This window comes from Hemiscyllium ocellatum, chromosome 2 (assembly GCF_020745735.1).
Source record: "Hemiscyllium ocellatum isolate sHemOce1 chromosome 2, sHemOce1.pat.X.cur, whole genome shotgun sequence".
Classification (NCBI taxonomy): Eukaryota; Metazoa; Chordata; class Chondrichthyes; order Orectolobiformes; family Hemiscylliidae; genus Hemiscyllium; species Hemiscyllium ocellatum.
Window position 1 is genome coordinate 21247610 of NC_083402.1, and position 17642 is coordinate 21265251.

A 17642-nucleotide genomic window follows, 5' to 3' on the forward strand; every position below is an offset into this window, starting at 1 on the left:
AGCAAGTGGAAGGATGTCCTGGAGCAAAAGGCAAAGGGAATGCCAATGGAAGTAGAGAAAAGATATAGATGAAGAGTAGGTATTAATGGTGGCTGCTGATAGCCAAACATAGGTCAGGGTGGCATGGTGGCACCCTTGGGCAACTGTCTGTGTGGAATTTGCACATTCTCCTCATGTCTGTATAGGTTTCCACCAGATGCTCCAGTTTCATCCCACAGTTCAAAGATGTTCAGGTGGATTAGCCACAGGAAATGAAGGGTCACAGGGAGAGGGTCGGGGTGTGGGTCTGGGTGGGCTTCTCTTTGGCGGGTCGGGGTGTGGACTCGATGGGCTAAATGGCCTGCTTCCACACTGTTAGGGTTTTTTGATCTGATCTGTTGAGACCCAACTCCTACAAAGAAGTCACTAGGAAAGAGGGTATTCAGAGAAGAAGGAGAAGAAAAAATTCATAATTTGAAGAACTACATTCCATTCAATTCCAAGGAGGTGTTACATTGAACTCAGACATTAGCTCTGTTTCTATCTCCACAGATGCTTTCCGACCTGCTGAGTACTTCCAGTTTATGCTTCAGATCTCTAGAAAAGGCAGCACATTGTTTTTACTTGAACAGTGTAGTTATCCAGGCAATTACAAGTCTCCACGGGGGTAAAGCTCAGGTCTGGGAGGTTAAACCCAGGAATTGGTGTGACCACTCACATTTAACTTGAATTTTGCACCAAAGCAACAGGCAAGATGGGGATGAATTCCCCGCCCAATCATTGCTTACACGTAAGAAAGGGAGAAATTCAATGGTGTCATTGGGACTGATGCTAATCCAATTTGTTTCATCATACAGTACTACATTCTTAGCTGCCCAGACAAAGACAACAGCCTACAAAAACGGATTACAATGGGTAGCCATTGCACTACATATAGTCAAGTTTAACACATGCTCTATATACAGAAAAGAGCAGAGCCAAGATCTGAAACCACCTTCCCAAGCAGACTGTTGGATTCAAAGGGAAGTAGGTTACTTATGCTGCAAGAAGTCCTTCAGTAGTTTGGGTAATTCCAGCTGTGGAATGAACTGTAAGCGGGCTCTCCCGAGACAACCTCGAACACACAGGCGGCACAACTGACACAGGGAGCTTGGTGTTGCTGTAATTAAAACGTTCTGAGGTTAAGTAGCAGCCAGAAAATGATGGCATATACATTTGTCATGCAGCATGATCACAACATTGGTATGCTGGAACACTGCAAGTCTGACAGCGCCACCCAGAAATAAATAGGACTGTAAGATGCCCATCTCTGATAGTCATTAACATTGGAATTCTCTCATTAGACCTCTCTGCCCCTTTGCCCTCCTTTAAAACTCTCCTAAGCCCTCTCCTGTTAAACTAATATGTACTTTCATGATTCAGTATCAAACCTGACTTGACCACCTTTGGATGTTACGTTACTTTAAAAGCTCTATTTAAAAGCTAGATCAATTGTTAATTTAGCATTTATAATTGATGATTTCATAGAATTTTATTAACCAAATATGTTCAAGTTGAAATTCAAGGATGTTACACTCCATCATAAGCACTATTTAAAAGCTAGATCAATTGTTAACTGTAAACCTGTGATGACAGATCTAATAGATTTTTATGAACCAACTGTGTTTAGTAGAAATTTAAGGATGTGGACTTAGGCTGCAGATCAGGCATGATCTCATTGATTGACTGAATAGGTTCTAAACTCTTTTAGGAAAACTTCACTCTTTATGTGCCATTCCCTTTGCAATAAATAACATTTTATTTGCCTTTTCTGATCACTTGCTGCACCAGCATACTAACTTTATATGATTTATATAACAGGGCACTCAGATCCCTCAGTACTACTGAGCCCTGAAATCTCCTTCTATTCAATTAGGATACTGTTTCTTAATTCTTCCTGCAAAAATGGACACATTCACTTTACACATGGAATATTCCATCTGCCAAATTTTGCCCATTCACTTCATCTGTCTCTATCCCATTGTAGACTCTCTCTCTCTCATTTTGACAACTTATTTTCCTCAGTATCTTGGTTTCAGTGGCAAACGTGGCTACCATATATTCAGTCCCTTCACCCAAGTCAATAACACAGATTGCAAATAGTTGATACCCTAGCACTGATCCCAGTGACAGTCCATGAGTTACTGAGTGGCAAACCAAAAAAGAACCATTTATCTCTAAATACTGCTCCTAATGGCTAACTAATCCTTTATCCATGCTCATATTTTACCTCCATACACTGCTATCTTGTGAAACAACCTTTGGTGAGGCACATTATCAAATGCCGTTTGGAAATCCAAGCATGTGTTAACCTCTATCCACTATGAATGTTACTTCCTCACAAGCTTATTTCAATATGCGTTTACGATCATAAAGCTTGGCTCTTCCTGATCACATCATCTTTTTTAAAGTATCCTGCTATAAATTCCTTAATAATAGATTTTTGAAACTTCTCTGTGACAGATGTTAAGCTGACTGGCTTTCCTGCTATCTACATCCATCACTGCTTGTTAAATTTGTCTTCCTCTATTCTATGGGAAGTGTATGTCCCTGACAAGGACAGCATTTATTGCCCATCCCTGACTTTTCATTGGAATTTAGAAGAATGAAGGGGAATCTTATAGAAACATACAAAATTATGAAGGGAATGGATGAGGTAGAAGCAGGGAAGTTGTTTCCACTGGTGGGTGAAACTAGAACTAGGGGGCAAAGCCTCAAAATAAGAGGGATCAGATTTAGGACTGAATTGAGGAGGATCTTCTTCACCCAAAGGGTTGTGAATCTGTAGAATTCCCTGCCCAGTGAAGCACCTGAGGCTACTTCATTAAATGTTTCTAAGGCAAATATAGGCAGATTTGTGAACAGTAAGGTAATTAAGAGTTATGGTGAGTGGTAAGTGGAGCTAAGTCCATGGAAAGATCAGTCATGATCTTATTGAATGGAGCAGCAGGCCAGATGGCCTACTCCTGCTCCTGGTTTTTATGTTCTTGGACTTGCCATTTCTAGAGGGCAAAGTCAGAAGTCACATGATACCTGACAAAGGAGCAGCATTCGGAAAGTTTGTGATTTCAATTCAATTCGTATTCAGATAAATCTGTTGGACTATAACCTGATGTTGTGTGACTTCTGATTTTGTCCACCGTCGTCCAACACCGGCACTTCCACATCTTTTCTAGAGTGTAGTTAACAGTTTAGCCATGTTGCTGTGACACTGGAGTCATCTATAGTTCAGACCTGATAAGGATTTCTCTTCCTTAAGGAAACAAATGAATCAGATGGATTATAACAGAAATTAATGAGCGATTTCATGGTCACCATTACTGTGACTAATTGTACATCCAGAATTATCAATTGAATTGTAACTCTGCTGGAAGCCTTGGTGGGAATTGATACCTTTGTCTCCAAAGCATTAACCTAGGCCTAGCTTGGTTACTAGCCTAAAGGAATAATTGCTGTTGAAAGGTGTAACTCATGTCAAGACATTTCACAGCAGGCTGTGGTAAAACAGAAATAAGTTACACCCATCACTTCATCAACTTGCCCTAGTGGCATTATCGCTGGACTTTTAATCCAGGCACCCACATAATGCTCTGGGGAGCCGGGGTCAAATCTCACCACAGCAGATGGTGAAATTTGAATTCAGTAAATATCTGGAATTAAGAGTCTAATGATGACCATGATTCAATTCGTAGAAAAACCCATCTGGTTCACTAATGTCCTTTAGGGAAGGAAACTGCCATCCTTACCTGGTTTGGTCTATATGTGACTGCTGAGCCACCGTAATGTGGTTGACTCTTAACTGCAATTAGGGTTGGGTAATCGTCTCATCCGTCATGAATTTAAAAAAAATTGGTACTTTACCTTCATAATGCAGAAGCAACCTATCCACTGGACTACTGGTGACAGCAACATCAATAGGCCTCTCAGCTTCTGCATTTCTGGCACTAATGTCTGCTCCAAACTCAAGCAGCATCTTAACAATTTCTGGATTGGACTGACGGGCAGCAGCATGTAAAGGAGTCTCCAAATGTTTGCCTTTCTGGACATTGGCCCCTGCAGGACAGAAACAAAGCAACATATGAAACAAGGATGGACTCACTTCATTCAGGTAACAAAGAAAGAAAACACCTGAATTTATATTTCACTTTTCAAAGCCAAAGGACATTCCAAAGTGCATTATATCTAATGAAATGCAAGTATAATCATTATTATAAAGTAGGAAATGGGCAGCCAATTTGCTCACAGCAGGCTCACACAAATAGCAATGTAATAATGATAAAAACAATATGTTCTTGTGCTGCTTATAGATATTTTAGAACTATAGAGGTATACAGCAGAAAACCAGGCCCTTCAGCCAAACTTGTCCATGTCAACTAGTTTCTTAAATTGAACTAGTTCCACTTGCCTACATTTGGCTCCATATCCCACTAAATCTATCCTATCCATGTACCTGTCCCAATTACTTTTAAATGGTGTAATTGTACCAACCTCTACCAGTTCCTCTGACAGCTTGTTCTATACACACACAACCCTCTTTGAAACAGTTGTCCCTCAGGTCCCTTTAAAGTCTTTCCCCTCTCATCTTAAACCCATGTCCTCTAGTTTTGGACTCCCCCACCCTGGGAAAAAGACGATCCATGTCTCCCATGATTTTAAAATGTGCTACAAGATCACCCCTCAGCCTCCTCACTCCAGGGAAAGAATCCCAATCAATCCAGCCTCTCCTTGTAACACAAACCTTCTTATCTTGTTAACATCCTGATAAATCTTTTTTACATCCTTTACAGTTTAATAATATGCCAATGTATTGAACGTGATGGGGAGATGCCGTTGTTGGACTCAGGTGGACAAAGTCAGAAGTCACACGACACTGGGTTATAGTCCAACAAGTTTATTTAAAATCACAAGGTTTCAGATTTCACCTGATGAAGGAGCAATGCTCTGAAAGCTTGTGATTCCAACTAAACCTGTTGGACTATAACCTGGTGTCGTGTGACTTCTGACAACGCCTTGTACGTTCCAACTTTCTAATTAACATGTTCAGAAATGTTTTGACAAGTCTCTGGAGAAGGTGGGACTTGAACCCTGGCCTCATGACTCAAAAGTAAAGGCACTCCCCCTGTCTCAGTACACCAGAGGAAATGCTTTTGAAGCCTTCCTTTGACAGCACCTTCTAAATCCACAGGCTCTATCATCCAGAAGGACAAGGACAGCAGATGCTTGGGATCAATATCACTTGTACCTCCAAACCACACACCATCCTGATTTGGAAATATCTTACCATTCCTTTATTGGGACTCAGTTAAACTTCTGGAATTCCCTTCAAAACAACACTGTGGGCATACCTACCCACTACCTGTTGTAGCAGTTCAAGATGATGCCTTAGAATCATTTGCTCAAATGTATTTGGGTACTGGCAACAAATGGCTGCCTAGCCGGTGGTGCACACATCCCACAAACACTCTTAAGAAAGACACTCTTGTGTAGCTGGCCATGAGGGGAAGTAGGGCCTCAATTTAAGGTTTTATCTAAATGATCAGACAATGCAGTACTCCCTTAGAATTTTGTAAGGATCAGCCTAATTGTTGTGCTCAGGTCTCTAAAGTGGAACTTGACCTTTATGAATGGGAGTGTACTTTGCCAAGACACTGTGTGGTGGCTTTCAGAGAATGGCAGGAACATCATTACTTCCTGTGCTTACCAGGCCTCCAGTAGGTACATCATGGTTAAAAACCTGGAATTTGAAAAAGAAATGCTTGTCTAATGGTGACCATACAGCCATTGCTGATTGTCATTAAAAAAACATATGGGTCATTAATGTCCTTTAGGGAGGGAAGTCTGGTTTACATGTGATTTCAAACCCACAGCAATGTGTTGCCCTTCAACTGACTTCTGGACAGTTAGGGGTCTTGGCAATAAATGTTGGCTTTGCTCAGTGATGCCTTCATCCCATCACAAATGAATTGTCAAGAGGTTTATCCTGCAACATATTGGATTTCTACACTCTTTGAAGCAGAGAGTTCACCACAAGAACATCTTCTCTATTATTAAAATGGACACATAAGCTTTCAATGTGCGATCACTTTGGTTGAATTTTCCAACATGCTCAGGTATAAGACCAGAATAATCCATTCAATCAACTGGTTTCTCAAAGTGTACATTCCTGGGCACTCTTCCCAATTTGAATAATTAGCTAGACAGGGCATCAGGGCATATTGTGCTGTCTTCTGGTTTTGTTCTCAGTCTTGCCTCTGTCTTTTTTACCAGGAGAAATTGTTGAGCAGAATAACATAAGATACATTTCAAGGGAAGCTTAATAAACTCAAAAAGAAGTGAGACGCTGGTAGATAATTTTGCTCGAATAAATGAAAATGCGTGGTAACAGGCTTGCCCAAAACATAAATGTGGCCAGTTGTTGTGTCATTCTGTATGATGCAAGAATAGAGTGTGTACCAAATTATAAATGGGCAGTGCTTAGCATTGCTAATTAATTGTAACCTCATTGTGATTGCAACGGCATTTCATTTTACATTGAAATAAAGCCTCACAAGACATCGAGGACAATTGTTACAGGAGTAGAAGAATGGTCCAAGCAGGACACAACGCAGTAAATCAATTCAGATTTTCATTAGTTATGTGTAAGACATCAATAAAATTAATTATTAATCTTCATCTCCATAAGACAATGATAAAAATCACACAACACCAGGTTATAATCCAACAGGTGAAAGCACTGGCTTTTGAAGTGCTGCTCCTTCATCAGGAAGCTGTGGAATAGGATCATAAGACACAGAATTTATAACAAAAGATTACAGTGTCATGCAACTGAAATGATATATTGAACAAATCTAAATTGTTGTTAAATTGGTTTGTTCAATATATCATTTAAGTTGCATGACACTGTAACCTTTTGCTGTACATTGTGTGTCTTATGCTCCTGTTCCACAGCTACCTGATGAAGGAGCAGCGCTCTGAAAGCTAGTGCTTCCAAATAAACCTGTTGGATTATAACCTGGTGTTGTGTGATTTTTAACTTTGTCCACCCCAGTCCAATACCAGCTCCTCCACGTAATAAGACCATAAGAAATAGGAGTGGAAGTAAGGCCATTTGGCCCATAAAGTCCACATTGCCATTCAATCATGGCTGATGGGCATTCAAATGCCACTTACCAGCACTCTCCCCATACCCCTTAATTCCTTGCAAGATTACGAATTTATTAATCTCTAACTTGAAGACATTTAATGCCCCAGCCTCTACTGCACTCCGTGGCAGTGAATTCCACAGGCCCACCAGTCTCTGGCTAAAGAAATGTCTCCTCATTTCCATTTTAAATTGACCCCTTCTAATTTTAAGGCTGTGCCCATAAGTCCTCGTATCCCCTGACAGAAACAATTTCCCAGCATCCACCCTTTCTAAGCCGTTTGTTATCTTGTTAGTTTCTATTAGATCTCCCATCAACCTTCTGGACCCTAACAAATACAATCCCAGGATCCTCAGCTGTTCATTGTATGTTAGGCCTACCATTCCAGGGATCATCAATGTGAATCTCCGCTGGACACGCTCCAGTGCCAGTATGTCTTTTCTGAGGTGTGGGGCCCAAAACTGGAAACAGTATTCTAAATGGGGCCTAACCAGAGCTTTATAAAGTTTTAGTAGCATCTCACTGCTTTTACATTCCAACATTCTTGAAAGAAATTACAACCTTAAATTTGCTTTCTAACCACGGACTCAACCTGCAAAGTCAACCTTTAGAGCATCCTGTACCAGCACTCCTAGATCCCTTTGTACTTTGGCTTTGTGAATTTTCTCACAGTTTATAAAATAATCTATGCCTGTGTTCTTTTTTCCAAAGTGCAAGACCTCGCATTTGCTCACATTGAATTTCATCAGTAATTTCTTGGACCATTCTCCCAAACTGCCTAAATCTTTCTGTAGCCTCTCCATCTCCTCAGAACTATCTGCCCGTCCACCTAACCTTTTATCATTGGCAAACTTTGCCAGAATGCCCCCAGTCTCTTCGTCTAGATCATTTGTACATAAAGTGAACAGCTGTGGCCCCAACACTGAACCCTGCAGGACCCCACTTGTCAAAAGCTGCCATTCCGAAAAAGAACCTTTTATCCCAACTCTCTGCCTTCTTTCAGACAGCCAATCCTCAAGCCATGCCAGTAGTTCACCTCAAACACCATGAGCCCTCACCTTACTCAGCAGCCTCCTATGGGGCACCTTGTCAAAAGCCTTTTGGTTGGTAGAACATCCACTGGGTTTCCCTGGTCTAATCTACTTGTTACCTCTTCAAAGAATTCTAAAAGGTTTGTCAGGCATGACCTCCCCTTACTAAATCCATGCTGACTTGTTCTAATTCAACCCTGCACTTCCAAGAATTTAGAAATCTTAACGATGGATTCTAGAATTTTACCTACAACAGAGGTTAGGCTAATCTGCCTATAATTTTCCATCTTTTGCCTTGATCCTTTCTTGAGCAAGGGAGTTACAACAGTGATTTTCCAATCATCTGGGAGTTTCCCTGACTCCAGTGATTTTTGAAAGATTACAACGAACGCTATTTCTTCAGCCACCCCCCTCAGAACTCTCAGATGTAGCCCACCCAGGCCAGGAGATTTATCAGTTTTTAGACCTTTTAGCTTATCAAGTACTTTCTCCGAATAAGACAATGAGTCATAGGAACAGAAGTATAAAATTCAGCTCATCAAACATATTCCACCATTCAATGAGATCATGGCTAATCTGATAATCTTCAACTTCACTTTCCTGCTTTTCCCCACAGCCCTCATTTCCCATACTTATTAAAATTCTATCTATCTCAGCCTTGAATATACTTAATGACACAACCTCAATAGCCCATAATGGTAAGTAATTTTATAGATACACGACCATCTCCCCATAATGTAACTAAGTCCAAATTACCACTGTAATTGCAAAGAGTCTCACCTGCATGAAGAAGCTTTTTAATGCAAAAATACTGTTGATGGATACAAGCTACATAAAGGGGTGTTCCCTGTTGAGAGATGTCCAGGTCAATGTCCACACCCCAGGAGATCAACACCTGCATACATTCGCTGCGGCCTAGTTACAAAAGATTGAACAAAGGTAACTATGGTTGAGAAATCAAGAAAAGTCTACTTTTTTAAGAAACTTAAGTAGATATGCATCTGTCAGACCTCCTCTCAATCTAGGGAGAACTGTCCCAACTGCTTCAAACTATCCTCGTCACTGAAGTTTCTCATACCCGGAACCATTCTAGTGGACCAGTTCGGCACACTCTCCTATACATTCATGTTGTAGGACTCACAACTATACACAATATGCCAGCTGAAGTCAACCATCAGAGAAACAATCTGTATGTATTCATAAATTGGAATGAAATGCAATGGGCTGAATTAAATTGGCCCTGGGCAAGCAGGCTGGGAGCTGAACAAGCCAGTGAAAAACTCAAAAAAGAGTTGATTAAAGTGACTTCCTAACATGAGACTGCACCTTAGTATTTTACTAACAGCAGGATTAAAAGGAGACTGGCTGTTGCCTCAGGAAACTGGGCAGCTCAATTTACAATGGAAAGGCTTGTGTCCTTATGCTGATCATAGACATGCACTACATATGGTTACATATGTATATTTATGATTGCACACATGTAGGGCCTGGTTAGCTTAGTTGGTTGTCTGGTTGGTTTGCAATGCAGACAAGTGGCACTGTCGTGAGTTCAAGTCCTGCATCAGCTGAGATTACCATGAAGGACTCTCATTGTCAAACTCTTCTCACATCATGGTGACCCTCAGGTTAAACCACCACCTCTATGGGACTATGGCAACTTTACATATGTATGCTGTATTTCCACAAATTCAACAATTGGATGATGTTTGTGAAATGTAAGAAAAAGTGTGAAAATGCCACGCTGATGAAAGGTTGCCTGTGTTTTTCACTCTCTACTGACCCTTTAAGTATTTCCCAGAGTTTAATGTCTCTGTTTCTGATTTTCAGAATGCATGATGTTTTGTACTAACTTTAAAAACGAAATGGTCTCAGTCTGGATTGGTGACTGACCTTTACTTGATGCTTCATGAATAGCTGAAGCCCAACAGTCCTGCCCTTGTAGTTTGGCACCATTCTGCAACACGAGCTCTGCACAACTCGCACTGCCACTGGAACATGCATTGAACAGAGGAGTGATTCCATCAATGGTTGTGGCATTGACCTATGAACAATTTTGGGACAAAAATATGAGATGAATCACAGAACTATTATGGTGCAGAGGAGGCCATTCAGTCCATCTTTCCAGCTCTATTATCTAGTTTGGCTCTATTATCTACTGCCAATCTCTGCCTTTTCCCTGTATTCCTGTACACCATTACCATCTGACTAAATCATCCAACATTCTCTTGAATGCCTCAATTGAACATTCCCCCATCACATTTCCAGGCAGTGCATTCCATACCCATCTACTCATTGTGTGAATTTTTTTTATACCTCATCGTTGCTTCATTTGTTTAGCACATTTAATCTGAGTCTTCTCATCCCAGTTTCTTTTACAAGCACAGACAGCTTCTCCCTATCTAATCTGTCCAGCCCAGTCATGCTTTAGAAAATTCCTATCAGGCCTCCTTTCCAGGAAGGACTGTCCCAATTTCTTCAATCTATCTTCATAGCTGAAAAGTTTCTCATACCTGGAACCATTCTTGTTATTGACACCAGCACTCTTTCTCCAATGCCTTCACATCTTCCATAGAATGTGGGACTTTAAACTTTACACAATAACCCAACTGAGATCTACTGTTGGAGAGACAATGGGGGCATTCACATCAATTTAAAGAAAATGCATCAGGCTGAATCCATCTTGCTCCAGGGAAGCAGTAAAATATTTGTGAAGAGCTGTGTTGCAGTGACTCCCTGACATGGGGCTGTGTCTTGGCATTTTATTAATAACAGGGATAGAGGAGACTGGCTGCAGACTTATAAAAATGGACAGCTGATTTACCAACATCAAAACCCCTACTAAGGGATATTTTAACTTACCAATGGCATTTTGCCAATGTCACAATGATTTCCCACCACATGAGGAAGTAGCCATTTTTTTTCATCCATTCACAGGATATGGACATCACTGGCTAGACCAGCATTTATTGCCCATTGCTAATGGTCCAGAGGGCAGTTAAGAGTCAACTGCATTGCTGTGGGTCTGGACTCACATGTTGGCCAGACCAGGTAAAGATGTAAATTTCTTCCCTAAAGGACATTAGTGAATCACATGGGTTTTTCCTAACAATCAACAGTGGGCATCATTAGCATATCAATTCCAGATTTTTAATTGCATTCAAATTCCACCATCTACCATGGTATGATATGAACCCCGGTGCTCAGAACATTATGTGGGATTCTGGATTAACAGAGTCGAAAAGTGTGGTGCTGGAAAAGCACAGCAGGTCAGGCAGCATCCGAGGAGCAGAACAGTCAATGTTTCGAACATAGGCCTTCACCAAGAATGTCTGGATGAACCCTTTCTGGAATTACAGTCCAGCAATAATACCACTAAACCATCACCTCACCAGTTAAATGGAGGTACCTTTCTAAAGAGTAGGGTAGGCAGCACCTATAGCCAGAAACTATCTTCCTGCAGTGACCTCATGATCCTTGGCCCTGTATTGGATCTAAATGCTTATTTCCTGCCCTATTTGCTGTAGGCTCCTCCATGTTCCTCAGTAACGCCCATGTCTCCAAGATTGATCTTATGCCCAATGCCATTGCACCTTCTGCTGACATCAAGGAGAACTGCAGCTTTTGTCCAGAGGCATGGAAGACTGCAGTTCCACATGCCCTGTGTGTGCTTGTATCCCTCAGGGAGATGAAAGTGCACTCTAATACTCCTCAGAACATTGCTGGAAGTGCAAAGTGATTTGTTTCAGTATCAAACTGCAGGTTATCCTATGCCAGCTGTGTTCTCAAAGAGGCATGAGTCACCTTCAAAACTGCCTGTAATTTGAGGAGGATGAGAAATATCTGAGACGAGGGAAAGGGTTTGCACTAGGGTGGTTTAGTCAGTGAAACAGCAAAGGAACTGCTGTTGTGGAAGATTCTATTGAAGAAGAGCGCAGTCATCTACAAGATAAAGGGTTAATCCACAAATGTAGAACAGCAAGTATAGAAATTGGACAGAGCTGTCTAAGGAGTCTGTGCTAGCTCACCTTCACACAGAACTTTACCTGACCAAAGTCCATGGTCATGTAGTAGTCTAATGATGTGCAGGTTAGATGGATTGGGCATGTTAAATTGCCCATATTGTCCAGGGATGTGTAAGCTAGATGGATTAGCCATGAGAAATGCAAGGTTACAAGATAGGACTTGGGACTGGGTCTGGATGGAAGCCTCATTGGAGGCCAGTCCAGAATCAATGGGCTGAATGGTCTTTTTCCACATTGTAGGGATTCTAATGTCACTGAAAAACCTGGCCTAGTGTTCAGACATTTCAGGGATCAAACTCCTTGATAGCAGCTTGCAGAATTTAAAATCAGTCAGTAAAATCTGAACAATAAGCTAGTGTCAATAATGATGAGCATAAATCTCTCAGTTAGAGTCATATCATAGAACTATACAGCATGGAAACAATTCAACCCGTCCATGCTGACCAGATATCCGAAATTAATCTCGGCCCATTTGCCAGCATTTGTCCCCTTCCTATACATATACCCATCCAGATGCCTTTTAACTACTGTAATTGTACCAGCCTCCACCATTTCCTCTGACAGCTAATTCCATGCACACACCATCCCCAGCCTGAAAAAGTTGCCACTTAGGATCCTTTTGGGTCTTTACACTCTCACCTCAAACCTGTGCCGTCTAGTTTTGGACTCTGCTATCTTGACGAAAAGACCTTAACTATTCATTTAACTATGTCCATCATGACTTCATAAACTTCTATAAAATCACCCCTCAGCCTTTGATGCTCCTGGGGAAATCCCAACCTATTCTGCTTCTCCCTAAAGTTCAAATTCTCCAACTCTGGCAATATCATCACAAACAAATATCTGCTTCCCTAATGTCTTTTAGGGAAGGAAATCTGTAATTCTTGGCCTGTGGTGACATGTGACTCCAGGCCTACAGTAATATGTTTTGAGTGCTAAATAGTGTCTGAAACGGCTCTGGAAAAGCACTCAAGGATGATGAAGGATAGCCCATAAATGCTGGTCTTGCCCCAACACCCACACACCATCCCTACAAAAAGAAAGGAGAGATTATACCAATAATACAATTCACGGCATCCACTTCAGGATACTTACATTGGCACCTGCTTCTATGAGGGCTTTTGCACAGGCTACGTGGTTTCCCAGACAGGCATCATGCAGAGGAGAAACATGATCTATTGTCAATGTGTTGGCACTGTGACCCTGCAGAACATAACTAAAGTTACAACAGTGTCATCAAATTGTTAAGATGGACACATCAAGAAAAAACTTATTTAACTGTAAATGGCTTTCCTTCTTCATCCCACATCAACAGCCATGTAGCTATACTTCTAAATGATGTTTCCTTCTGTCTGTTGGTGCCTCATCTCAGACAACAAGCACTCACACTTAAATATAGTGGGCTAGATTTAGTCCCACCATCATGGCACCAGTCATCTGTTATTGGGAATCTGGTGTTGAGCTATGTGTACCCCAAATCGACAGGAGAAGGCCATTCAGCCCCTCAAGCCTGCTTTGCCATTCAGTAAGATGTGGCTAATCAGATCCACATTCCTGTCAGTTGCTGATAACCACATTGCTTAGCAAATGTTTATCTACCTCTGTCTTAAACATATTCAAGGGCTGTTTCCATCACCTTTAAAGGAAGGAGGGATCCAATGAGTCACGACCTCAGAGAAATAAAATCACTTCCATTTTAAATGTGGTGAAATTACTTAAGTGAACAACTACATGAATGCAAATATCAAGGATTGTAACATCCAAAAGTCTCACTATCTGATAGCTCTATAGCAACTGGCGCCATTTTCTATCAGTCGATGTGGACATCACTGGCTGGGCCAGCATGTTTTGCTCATTCTTGGTTGCCCGTGGATACAACTGAGTGACTTTCTAGGATATATTAGAGGGTAGTTTAGAGTCAACTACATTTCCTGTGTATCTGGAGTCAAATGTAGGCCAGAGTAGCACACAATTCAAAACCATCTTGTGGATTCTTAGAGAAAGTTCTGGAGTTTATATCTCCAGCAGCTGAATTTCCACCATTCCAGCACAAAAAATAATGACCCAATGTCAGAACAGAATTAAATTAGCAGGGATATGTGAGAACGAAAGAAATCAACAGTCCTCAAAAAAAATCAATTGAACTGACAATAATCAGCCTTTATTGTGAATACTGCCACAGTCTGGCTGAACCTTGAGGAGAGGAGGGATCCAAATCATTCCCTTTTTCCCTATTTCACGTTTCGCATCTTTACAAAAATGCACACTATATACTTTAAATATGCTGATAAATTACCAGATTATCAAGGAATGTACGTCATCTGTAGTACTGAACCTTAGTCCTAAAACAAATTAATCATTTGCATCATTCCATCGTTTCTGTTATACGGAGGTTTTGTTTCGGCTAAAATTACAGTTTGAAATATACAAGTAGCTGTTAAGAAGATTACTGAAGTTTTATCAAACTTATGGAGTTTGTGTACATTCAGCCTGGTCCTGAAAGGTGTTTCTGATCTTTTACCACAGTCCTTTTCACTTACTGAAATATAACTCGAGGGTTTAACCAATTTTTTCCCATCATGTGATGTTAAATGTTCCCCGCAATACCACACCAAAGTACAGGGCAAGATTTCTTCACCGTCACACAAGATAATTTAGTGTCATCAATGTGTTGGACAGAGCTAGAGATGTCAAAGTCTAACTGATCCATCCCCTCCATTATTTGATGATGAAGAAGGACAGGGTGGTTGATTCTGATTCAGCTACTTATAATGGTATTTTTGGAGCTGGTAAAAGCAGGAAATGGGCTGGCACATCATAAGGAGCTGGGTGCTGACATTTTCTGGTGATTTGATTTAATTGAGTATTGTCACATGTACCGAAGCACAGTGAAAAGTTTTGTTTTCTGTGCAGTGCGGGTGGATTATAGCATACAAAGTGCATAAGGGTAATAGAATAGAGCGAGGAATACAATGTTACAGATGCAGAGAAGGTACACAAAGAGCAAGGTCATTTAAAATTTAAAATTTGAGAGGTACATTCAGAAGTCTAATAACAATAGGGAAGATGCTGTTCTTGAATCTGTTGGTCTGTGTGTTTAAGCTTTTGTACGTTCTGTCTGAAAGAAGAGCTCAGAAGAGATTATAATTGGGATGGCTTTCATGGCTGCCTTTCTAAGGCAGTGAGAAGTATAGATGTAATCACTGGATGGAAGGTTGGTTTGTGTGGTGGACTGGCTGTGTTCACAACTCTCTGTCATTTCTTGTGTTCCTGGCAAAGCAGTTGCTGTACCAAGCCATGATGCATCCAGAATCAGGGGAAGCTGGAAGATTGTGATAGAATAGATTTTCAAGAGCGCTGCTGAAGCTTGAGAATTGCAGCTCTGAGGAATGACTGAATAGGCTGCAATTGTTGTCCCTCAAAGGAAGGAGGTCAAAGTGTAGGGGTGGGGTGTGAGGGGGTTTTTGACTTAATTTAGGTGTATAAAGTAATGAGGGGCTAGGATAAAGTGGAGAGAAAAGGCATGAAAGCTTTCTCTTAGTTGGAGGCCAATCATCAAGGCACAGGTTGAAGATTAGATTAGATTAGATTAGATTTACAGTGTGGAAACAGGCCCTTCGGCCCAACAAGTCCACACCGACCCGCCGAAGCGCAACCCACCCATACCCCTACATTACCCCTTACCTAACACTACGGGCAATTTAGCTTGGCCAATTCACCTGACCCGCACATCTTTGGACTGTGGGAGGAAACCGGAGCACCCGGAGGAAACCCACGCAGACACGGGGAGAACGTGCAAACTCCACACAGTCAGTCGCCTGAGTCGGGAATTGAACCCGGGTCTACAGGCGCTGTGAGGCAGCAGTGCTAACCACTGTGCCACCGTGCCGCCCATGATGATTGGTACAAGAGGACATGAGGAAGAAGTTTCTCACACAGAGAGTTGCAAGCATCTGGAAGTCACTGCCTGGTTCAGTGGTTGAGGTGACAGCCCTCAACTCATTGAAAAGGAAACTGGATCTGCACCTGAAGCATTATAATCTGCATAGCTGCAGTTGGAAAGTGTGATTAGAATGGACAGGTAGTTATTCTAGACACAATAGGTGAAAGGCCTCTTTCAGTGCTATAATTTTTCTATGGTTTTATGAGTCTCTCAAGAGGGATCCAAGAGAGCACAGGGAGTGATGTCATGGACATGGAGAAGAGAAATGGGAAGTGTCTGGTGTTCTATGTGTGTGGTGGATGGGAGGCACATGTGAATGACAATAAATAATAAAGTTAAAAATCACACCACACCAGGTTATTGTCCAACAGGTTTAATTGGAAGCACACTAGCTTTCGGAGTGACGCTCCTTCATCAGGTCATCAGGTGAAGGAGCATCGCTCCGAAAGCTAGTGTGCTTCCAATTAAACCTGTTGGACTATAACCTGGTGTTGTGTGATTTTTAACTTTGTACACCCCAGTCCAACACCGGCATCTCCAAATAATAAATAATAAGGTAGAGAGTATTGATGTGAGGAATTGCAGGGGTTGGAGTGGAAAAGCAAGTCTCATTTCAGTACCTAGGGATTCTAGGAAGGAATTTAACTTAATATGATGAATAAGTTAAGAACAGCATCAAAAGAAAGGAAAAAAACGTAATGTGATAAAGATTAGTGGTAAACTGTAGCATTGGGGAAGATTTAAAAAACAACAAATGATACCAAAAAAACATAAAGACTAAGAAAATAAACTGAAAGAAATCAACAAGTAATATAAAAGCAGATAGTAAAAGCTTATTTAAATATATTAAAAGGAAGAGGAAGGTAAAAGTGAGCATAGCCCCTTACATAATAAGGCTGAGTAAATAATAAGGAAATACTTTAGGAACTGGATCAGTTTTCATGGTATAACATTCTAAAACTCCTCAATAATAAGGGACTACAGTGAGGGATGAAATAACTCTCAACAGAGAAAATGTACCAGTAAAACTAATGAGCCTAAATGCTGATAAATTCCCTGAACCTGATGGGTTTCATTTGAGGATTTTAAAGTAAGTAGCTAGTGAGATAACGGATGAACTGGTAGCAATCTTCCAAGATTCCTTATATTCAGAAAAGTTCCAATAGATGGAAAAAACAATCCAACACCCTTATTCAAAAAGGAAGATAAAACTATGGCAACTATAAGCCATAGTTGAACATCTGTTATTTAGAAAATGTTGCTAAGTGCATTTTGGGGAAGGGAATAATGGAGCATTTCAAAGTATATAATATGATCGAGCAGAGTTAGCCTGGCTTTAAAGGGAAAATCATCCCTGACAAATTAAAGTTCCTCAGGAGATAACAAGGAAGTTACATAAAGGTAAACCAATGAGGAAGGCAATGGCTTAGTGATATTATTGCTTGACTATTAATCAGAAATTCAACAAATGTTTTGGGGATGTGGA

General features: G+C 41.0%; 1 protein-coding gene across 1 annotated transcript in view; it reads right to left on the bottom strand.

Annotated features, from left to right (window-relative positions):
• Positions 1-942: 942 nt before the first annotated feature.
• asb5b (ankyrin repeat and SOCS box containing 5b) overlaps positions 943-17642 on the bottom strand; it is a 59980-nt gene continuing 43280 nt past the window's right edge. Inside the window, exons 3-8 of the mRNA XM_060843116.1 lie at positions 13309-13416; positions 10078-10232; positions 9554-9556; positions 8972-9099; positions 3880-4071; positions 943-1138 (exon numbers count right to left, since the gene is read on the bottom strand). Coding sequence (XP_060699099.1) covers positions 1011-1138; positions 3880-4071; positions 8972-9099; positions 9554-9556; positions 10078-10232; positions 13309-13416 — 714 coding nt within the window. The 3' untranslated portion in view covers positions 943-1010. The remainder of the gene's footprint in view (positions 1139-3879; positions 4072-8971; positions 9100-9553; positions 9557-10077; positions 10233-13308; positions 13417-17642) is intronic.